General features: G+C 44.1%; 1 protein-coding gene across 1 annotated transcript; it reads right to left on the reverse strand.

Moving 5' to 3' along the window:
- Nucleotides 1–388: 388 nt before the first annotated feature.
- On the reverse strand, nucleotides 389–8,771 carry LOC124789202 (elastin-like). Its single transcript, XM_047256496.1, has 3 exons — nucleotides 8,541–8,771; nucleotides 5,895–6,224; nucleotides 389–810 (listed from the first exon to the last, which is right to left on the reverse strand). Exons 1-3 carry the CDS (start codon nucleotides 8,769–8,771, stop codon nucleotides 553–555), a joined length of 819 nt encoding a protein of 272 aa, XP_047112452.1. The 3' UTR covers nucleotides 389–552.
- Nucleotides 8,772–9,245: the final 474 nt, after the last annotated feature.

Genomic DNA, 9,245 nt, shown 5'->3' on the forward strand with positions numbered 1-9,245 from the left:
AGAATTGCTACAGAGAGGCTGCAGGAGCTCTCTTCTGAGTTTAAACACTTCCGATGCCCACGAAACTTTCCAGACATGAACATTATTGAGCTGATCTGGGATATCTTACAACGTGCTGTTCAGAAGAGATCTCCACCGTCTTGTACTCTTACGAACTTATGGACAGCCCTACAGTATTCATGGTATCAGTTCCCTTCATTACTGCTTCAGGCATTAGTCTAGTCCATGCCAGATATTGTTTTGGCACTTCAGCGTGCTCGCGGGGGCCCTACGTGATATTAGGCAAGTGTACCAGTTTCTTTGGCTCTTCAGTGTGTATTCGTTCAGGTCGTTCAAGTTGTAATTTACTTGTGTTTTGCCGTGGGGATAAAAAAAAGTCACAGTTCAGTTCATTGCAAAAATATATTATGCTCAAATAAAAACAAGCGTATGTACAAAAAAATTTGCGGACAGCGTCGTCTTTCAGAAGTGTTGGGGTAGCTGGGCGTCGCAGGGCGTTCAGCGTCGGTGGTGGGTGTGACGGGCGGGCCGACCGGCGGTCGCGTCACGCGCTCAGCCGTAGTAGTGGCCGTGGGCGGCGCCGCTGGCGCGCGCGTGGGCGGCGGCGTGGGCGGCCTTGGCGGCGGCCACCTCGGGCGTGTCCTGCGGCACACCGCCGGGCCCGACGCCGGGGGCGCCGTAGGGCACGCCGGGCACTCCGTAGGGCGCGCCGGGCACTCCGTAGGGCGCGCCGGGCGCGTGGGCGGCGCCCTGCGCCTGCGCTACCGCAGCAAAGTGCGCAGCCTTGGCTGCCGCCACCTCCGGGGTGTCCTGCGGGCAAACCACGTGGCTCCAGTTAAGTGATAGGGCTAGGCACCGCTTGCAGCGTACCCACGTTAAAGGGCCGGCACACACTCAGTTTAACTGCGGACTTAGCCTCATAATCAATACGAGGGCCGTTCAGAAAGTAACTTCCGGTTGATTTAAAAAAATACATCAAGTTAAATAAAAATATTTTAATATATACATCTTACAACTACATCTTTGCACTATTTTTCTACATAGCCTCCATAGCGATTGAGGCACTTATCGTATCTCTTCACAAGCTTTGAAATTCCTTCTGCATAAAAATCACCCGCTTGTGCCTGGAGTCAGCCTGTGACCGCATCTTTGAGCTCTTCGTTGTCATCAAACCGCTGTGACCCGAGCCATTTCTTCAAACGCATGAAGAGGTGATAATCACTTGGCGCCAGGTCTGGGCTGTAAGGTGGATGGTTGATAACGTCCCACTTGAAGGACTCAAGAAGGGCCGTTGTTCTGCGAGCAGAGTGAGGACGGGCGTTATCGTGCAAAAAAACGATACCGGAAGTCAGCATACCACGGCGTTTGTTCTGTATAGCCCGTCGTAACTTTTTTATTGTTTCACAGTACACGTCTTGATTAATGGTCGTACCACGTTCCATGAATTCAACCAACAACACCCCTTTGGCATCCCAAAACACCGTTGCCATCAGTTTTCTGGCAGAAAAATCTTGCGAGGCTTTTCTTGGTTTGGTAGGCGAATTTGAATGTGCCCACATCTTTGATTGTTCTTTTGTCTCAGGGTTCACGTACTTAATCCAGGTTTCGTCACCGGTCACGATTCTGTTTAACAATGGTTCTCCTTCGTCCTCATTATGTGACAGAAAGTCTAATGCAGTGGCCATTCTTTGAGTTTTGTGGTGGTCGGTGAGAATTTTGGGCACCCATCGTGCACAGAACTTACGGTAACCCAATCTTGCTGTCACTATCTCGTACAAGAGAGTCTTAGAAATCTGTGGAAAACCAGTAGACAACTCCGACATTGAGAAACGTCGATTTTCACGAACTTTTGCATCAACTGTCTGAACGAGTTCGTCAGTCACCAATGATGGTCTACCACTCCTCTCTTCAATCATGAACGTTTTCTCGTCCACTTTTAAATAAACGTACCCATTCACGGACAACTCCTTCACTCATAACTCTTGGTCCGTACACGGCACAAAGCTCACGATGAATAGCTGCTGCAGAATATCCTTTGGCTGTAAAAAACCTTATGACAGCATGCACTTCACATTTGGCGGGGTTTTCTATTGCAGCACACATTTCAAACTGCCACAAAAACTAAACTAGCGCAGGTACGACGTTCACTCGACCACGGCTTGATGCCGACTGACCTGTTGAGTGCGTGAACGCACAGATGGCGTCGCTACTCCCCCCACAACCCGCACTGTGACCAATCAGAGGTTACTTTCTGAACCGCCCTCGTATTTACACAGTTAACTGAAGGTGTGCGGGCGTTATTCTACATTTGAACATAATAAATTTCCTTGCGAGAGACAAGTATCTGTCCGCAGATCAACACAGATGTAGAAAGCAGCTTGTCATTTTCTCGCAAGACGTCCAGCGTTCCACGGATGAAGAACAACAGGGAGATTCTATATTTCGTGGTTTCCTTTCGTTTGAGTCATTGCCACTCAGCAGACTCCTAAAAAACACTAGAACATACGGAACAGGCTGCCAGACATGTGAGTGACTCTAAAACATTTTAAGTGGTAAAACTAAATGCGTTGTCCTGGAGGCTGAATGCTCATCAAATGTCGTAACATGTAAACTGATGCATATGGTAGGGAATAACAATGCTCTGAATTTCATACTTAACGTCATACCGGTTAAATATCCAGGCAAAGCGACATGAAATGGAATGAGCACGTAAGATTGGATGCGGAGGAGATGAATGGTCCACTTCGATTTATTGGAAGAATTCTTGGAAAGTGTAGTTTATCTATAAAGGAGACCTCGCGTAATACTTGAGTTCTGGTCGACTGTCTGGGACCGCCACCAGGTCGCAGAAAGACATCGAAGAAATACAGAGATGTGCTGCTAGATTTGTTACCGGTAGTTTCGATCAACAGTCATTGCGGAAATGCTACGTGAACTCAAATGGAAATCACTGTAGGCAACAATACGATTTTTCGACAAAATACTATTGAGAAAGTTCAGAGAACAGGAATTTTCTACAGAATGAAGAACAGTCTTACTGACGTAAACATACATCCCACTTTGGGATGGCGAAGACAAGACAAATCAGGGCATGTACGGAAGTATGTAACTCCATTTCCGACGGAAACAGGAAAGGGAATGATTAGTGACGCTTGTGGGGAAATGTATCTAGATATTTAGTTTTTCCCTTAGTTCCACTGTAATTTCTGAGGTGTCGTGCGCTGTCCGGGACAATCAAGTGAAAATGGATCATACAAATGGAGACAAGCATTTTAATTATCGCTCTGTTGCTTCATTAATTCTTTTCGAAAAACGGGTCAGAGATTGCTTACTTTCTTTAGCACAATATCAGAAGTCTCGACAGGCGCCGTAGGTTGAGTTTTTATTTTAGAATTTGTGTCCTAAACGTCTGTCTCAACAGCATACTTCTCTTTTATTATTCGCACAGAGTATCACTCAATCAAGACTTGATAAGCTGCGCAGTTAGTCTCCAGCTATGTAGGCCCCATTACACTCGATTTAACCATCAGAGAAGTGATATTTCTTCATAATGTCACAAGAAAATTGCGGGGTACTCTTTCGTGACTAAAATACATCTCTTGCGTGCTACAATGGTTATCCTCAATTTGCGGTACCTACAGGTGCCTCAGGAAGAAAGGTACATGCTTGGAGGAGTCATAAAAGTAGTGTTTCGAACAAAAAACTTCATGTGGACATATATTCTATTCCGAATGGTTTCTGAGATAGAATACTACTTTTGTACGTTTTTCTTGAATAACTCGAAAATCAAACGCTCCCACGAAAACGCGTCGCAGTACAAAACTAAACTAAATTAAATTTTCCACAAGAAAGGACGTATTCATTTTTTCTCTAGCACTAATAGTTTGCGCTATGAAAGTGCGAGAATACCGATAACGTCCCACCCGCGTTGCGCATTAGCTTAAGTTGTGTTTGTAGACCAATTTCAAGTCGTTTCCCGACTTGACAGACCACAAGCGCCAAGTATCAAACCGTTCGTCTCAGCTTCCTCTACACTATTGTGGGACGTTGTAAACAATGACAATGTCTGAATAATATCGGAAATAAATCACAGTGCGTATTAAATGTATTCTATCTCGGAAACCATTCGGAACAGGGATATGTTTCCTGAGACACCCTATATTCCAAAAGTCTTAACGTTGCAACCTCGTAGTCTTGGTGTTGTAATAACTGCACCAGATACATGTCCCTTCTGACAATGAAGGCAAGTGATTGGCGGATTTGATTAAAATGCACCTCGCCTAGTTCGACTCTATTGAAATATAGTGATAGCTCCAAGGAAAGAATAAGTATGTTGGGTTTTTCCTCTCTCCAAAAAAGTCTTTACAGCAGGCCATCCACTAGTGGAGTATCACTAATTATCCATTCCCTAAACAGGTGTTCTATCTGAGAACTAGCACGACATAAGAAAGAGTTATACGTAATCTGTAAGACAGGTCAATATTGTCACAATCAGTCTAAATGTTGTTGTTGTGGTCTTCAGTCCTGAGACTGGTTTGATGCAGCTCTCCATGCTACTCTATCCTGTGCAAGCTTCTTCATCTCCCAGTACTTACTGCAACCTACATCCATCTGAATCTGCTTAGTGTATTCATCTCTTGGTCTCCCTATACGATTTTTACCCTCCACGTTGCCCTCCAATACTAAATTGGTAATGCCTTGATGCCTCAGAACATGTCCTACCAACCGATCCCCTCGTCTAGTCAAATTGTGCCACAAACCCCTCTTCTCCCCAATTCTATTCAATACCTCCTCATTAGTTATGTTATCTACCCATCTAATCTTCAGCATTCTTCTGTAGCACCACATTTCGAAAGCTTCTATTCTCTTCTTGTCCAAACTATTTATCGTCCATGTTTCACTTCCATACATGGCTACACTGTACACAAATATTTTCAGAAAAGACTTCCTGACACAAATCTATACGCGATGTTAACAAATTTCTCTTCTTCAGAAACGCTTTAATTGCCATTGCTAGTCTACATTTTATGTCCTCTCTACTTCGACCATCATCAGTTATTTTGCTCCCCAAATAGCAAACCACCTGTACTACTTTAAGTGTCTCATTTCCTAGTCTAATTCCCTCAGCATCGCCCGACTTAATCCGACTACATCCCACTATCCAATCTAAATAAATATTTCAATGATTTACATCTGTGATAAACAGAATTCTAAAATTTGAAATTAATTTTCCATTTAATGTTAGATTGATAGGTCCAAGTTTTTGTCTATTTGTAATTATTTTGACGTATGATCACTTTCCTTTCATATAGTTTCTCAGTGGAAATTAGAAAAAGAATCATTGTGTTGTTTAAAATAAAAAGAGTAACATATAGCATTTATAGATTCACCATGTGTATCGAAAATATGAGACCTAAGTAGCAATAAGATCTCAATTTTGCTTTGTTATTACATTGTTTTTCAGTGCCACATCACTCTAAAAACACAAGATTCAGTGGGTACAGCCTTATCAGACTCCTTGCCTCACAATGAATATAGCAGATATCTGATTTCCCATCCCGTCAGTTCATGCAGCTTTTGGACAGTCTGCTAGTGGATTTATACCCTGCTGTTAGTGAAAATTTTTGGAATTCTCAGAACCAGATCTGACCCATGCAAACTGCCAAACGAAATATTATTCTCTCCCTTCAGTGCACTAAAAAATGAAGGCATTTCAGATAGGATCTGCACAAGTGTGTATCTAGGAAATAATTTTTTCTGTATAGCAACAATTTATGAACCGACAGCAACCAGAAGAAGGAAAAAATACTTGGTGCTTTTCCCTATGAGTCACTTTCCAATGCTGTACTACAGAAGTATAGACTGTGACACCTCTCTTACGTGGACGGACTCACCTGGGGCACAGCAGGTGCTGCATGAGGGGCGCCTGGGTAGGCCCCAGGATAGGCGCCTGGGTAGGCACCTGGGTATGCACCTGGGTATGCAGGGGCAGCTGGGGCATGGGGAGCGCCCCCGGCGGCGGCGGTGGCCTGAGCGACGGCGGCGAAGTGAGCGGCCTTGGCGGCGGCTACCTCAGGGGTGTCCGCGGGCACCGCAGGGGCCGCGTGCGGCGCTCCAGGGTATGCGCCCGGGTATGCTCCGGGGTAGGCGCCAGGGTAGTAAGCGCCCGGGTAGCCGGGGATCACACCTGCCGTGCACACTGCCACCAGCGCTGTCAGTACTGCCTGTAGGGACAGAAATTAAAATATGTTGCTGTTGCCTTGCTCATCAATCGTGTAAGTGCCAGTATGCAACTCTATCTAATTTTCTGTCAGCTGTAACTCGTTGGAAAGTACGTTGTGTTTACGCTACAGCCAGTTCCATCTGTAGAAAAAATTAAACTCTCTTGTAAGCATATAAATAGACCCACTTTTTCCCTCGCCTTTATCTCATATTCGCAGAAGTCAGCATGTTAATCCGGATTTTACTGTGTCAGGGTTGCAGGATGGCCTTCCTGTTGCCACCTTCGCCCCTCCCCTACGTGAAAGTGTGAGAACGTTTTTAGGAATTGCAAATCGTGTAACTGAGATAGTATGTGGATACCAACCCAGTATTCACCTCGTCAGAAGTGGGGAGCAGCTCATTCGTAGGGTGGATTTGATTCAGAGACGGCGCACCTCCCCGAATCACTGAAGTGGAGTGCTAACGCGCCCTTCCATCCGGGTGGGTAAATACATCTCTCAAAGTTTCTCTTAAATTATTTATCGCTTCCTACATACCTTCCACATCCAGTGAATTTGCCTTCTGAAATTTGTTTGTTATTCTCAAGTTTCCTTGTAACGGCATGACACACAGAGGTACAGAAACTAACCTTAAGAGGGGAAGGGATGATCATATGCCTTAAGAATTCTCTTAACTGCAATATTCGACAATAGCCATTGGCTTGCCAGTTGCCGTATTTCAAGACGATGGCAGCTAATGTTTAAGTTCCTTAACATTCTGAAGATGTGACGAGATATGTGACAAGTAACCCATGTTCACATACCGTTGATATAAAACAGAAATGACACTTCAAAAATGCCTGTGACATAGACATAATTTGGTAATGTGCATGTCTGTCTCATCTCTTCTTTCACTTCCTGTGCTTCTCTCTGTAAGCACTCAGCCCCATTAACCTCTAAAATGTAACGAAAAAATGAAGATGTTTTAGCTATTTTCAGCACCTGTGAAGTCAGTAACTTAACTGATGCAAAGTTAACTACAATTCAAGGGACTAGTACTTAAGTTGAAATTTTTGTCTCGAGCATACCATAGCATTTCGTTTTGTATGCATATGAAACAATTTTAGTATCTGGCTTTATCAGAATATATACGTCTGCTATGACATTGGCTGATAAATGTTATTCACTTCGAATATGACCAATAAAACACCTAACAGTAAAACTATATTGCCAGAAACAGACCATGTACAGTTACTAACAATAACAACAACAGGTTCACATAGTGCCTTCTACACTTTCAAAATTGTTTCTGGAAGATTAAATTACTTTGCGCCTCTATGCGAGGAAAAATACCAAGTTGCCCCATAGACTGCACCTGATATTAAGGTGTAAATCTCGCAAGCTGGAAGGAATGAAATTTCGAAATATCTACAGATGAACCATGTCGAGTAATGAACAGTAGCAGTCAGAGACCTTAACGTGTATCGAATTAAGTGTATGAGATTCCTTGACTGAGAATGTGTCATCGCTGCTACTGTGGTGGAACTGAAATTGTTAGGGTCCTTGTCACGACATGATTAGAAATAATTTCCTTACGGCTTGTATTTCCCACCATCCAATGAATCCCTTGTTATAAGGATTGGTTGTTGGCCGTGTAATGCCCCCAACCTAACCCACATTTTTAATAATTCATTACGTTATTCGTCACTTCCACTAGAGAGTGGTACTAGTAAAAATTACCTTATTCACCACTTGCACAAAAATTTGGTACTAGTAATGATGATAGATGATCCAGCCAAAGTGACGTTAAAGAAGTTTACTCATTTTTGTCAGTACTCATCCCGTGTCGAATATAACCATATCCAGCACCTGGAGTCGTTCCTTTTTCCACAAAATCGTAAATTTGAAGCATCTTTTATCTAATGCGATGGTGTCGAGTCAACACACTGACATTCTGTAATAGAGAATAGTCACACGCCTATGTTTCAACGTTCCAGCAGGAACGCAACAGAGTTGCCTACTTTTCGTGGTTCTTTTTGTCAAATTAAAAGGCTCAATGCTGATCCTCTGCTTCCCTAAAGCTGTAGATGTGACAGATACTACCGAAAATATGACTCACTTCGTCTTCGCGAATAGAAAGACACTTGGCATAATATGCTACTATACATGCGTAATTTTATCCAGTGTGGCTCACTGTTGATGCATAGAAAGATGCATCGGTCTCCCATAGTAATGTATTGTTTGTGGTAGGCACACAGCGACCGAGAACTTGCAGTCGAACACAAGACGGGGACGGAGTGCACAGACGAGATCTCTAGCTGACAACAAAGGGTGGCTCACCAGGGTCCTCATGGCGGTCGTCGTCTGCTGCTGTCCCTGCTGCTGCTGTTGCTGTCCCGCTGCGTCGACCACAACACTTGCCGTCTGGGTCGCGGCGCCCGGTATATATACGGCGTGTGAGCCGCTCCTAGCCACATTCCAGGGAGGCCCTGCGCGCCGGCCTATCTGCCACAGCGGGGCGAGTCGCCCTGCCTTGACATTTGTCAACTCCACAGCAAGCCGGGAAAACATACTCAGTTATCCACGGTCGCTGCCGCTACCGTGCGGAAACGCGCCGGAACAATGGACACCTGGCTGCGACATTGACGGATAACTATAATAACGCCGGCTCCTTCTCCCATTACTTCAAGGACGGCGCAATACGATTAAAGAAGTCGAATGTCATTATGACAGATCTCGGTGATGGCCGTGCTCTCCAAGGACACCAGTCGACGATTAAACAGACAGAATGCCAGTAAATGACATATTTCAGGTAAACGATTAAGTTAATGTGATGGTTATGGAAAAAAATCCCATGATGTTAATTACCTTTGCTTTTCGTCCCTACAGAGGTCGTTATGAAGCATATGTCTTGATATTTTTCAAGGAACAGCGGCATTCGTCCAGATGCATTAATAAATTGATGAATGAAATGTAGATGCGGAATTGACACTCGATTTTCACTACTCACTATGACAGATTAATATGTAGCTCTAGTCTAAAAAT

Source organism: Schistocerca piceifrons, chromosome 3, assembly GCF_021461385.2.
Source record: "Schistocerca piceifrons isolate TAMUIC-IGC-003096 chromosome 3, iqSchPice1.1, whole genome shotgun sequence".
Classification (NCBI taxonomy): Eukaryota; Metazoa; Arthropoda; class Insecta; order Orthoptera; family Acrididae; genus Schistocerca; species Schistocerca piceifrons.

Bases quoted from the DNA above. Each gene is read 5' to 3' on its own strand.
- LOC124789202 (XM_047256496.1), bottom strand. From the start codon at position 8,771: ATGTTTTCCCGGCTTGCTGTGGAGTTGACAAATGTCAAGGCAGGGCGA. The intron at 6,225-8,540 runs GTGAGCCACCCT...CTGTCCCTACAG, and splicing joins CGACCGCCATGAGGACCCTG to GCAGTACTGACAGCGCTGGT. The intron at 811-5,894 runs GTGAGTCCGTCC...GTTTGCCCGCAG, and splicing joins CAGCACCTGCTGTGCCCCAG to GACACCCCGGAGGTGGCGGC.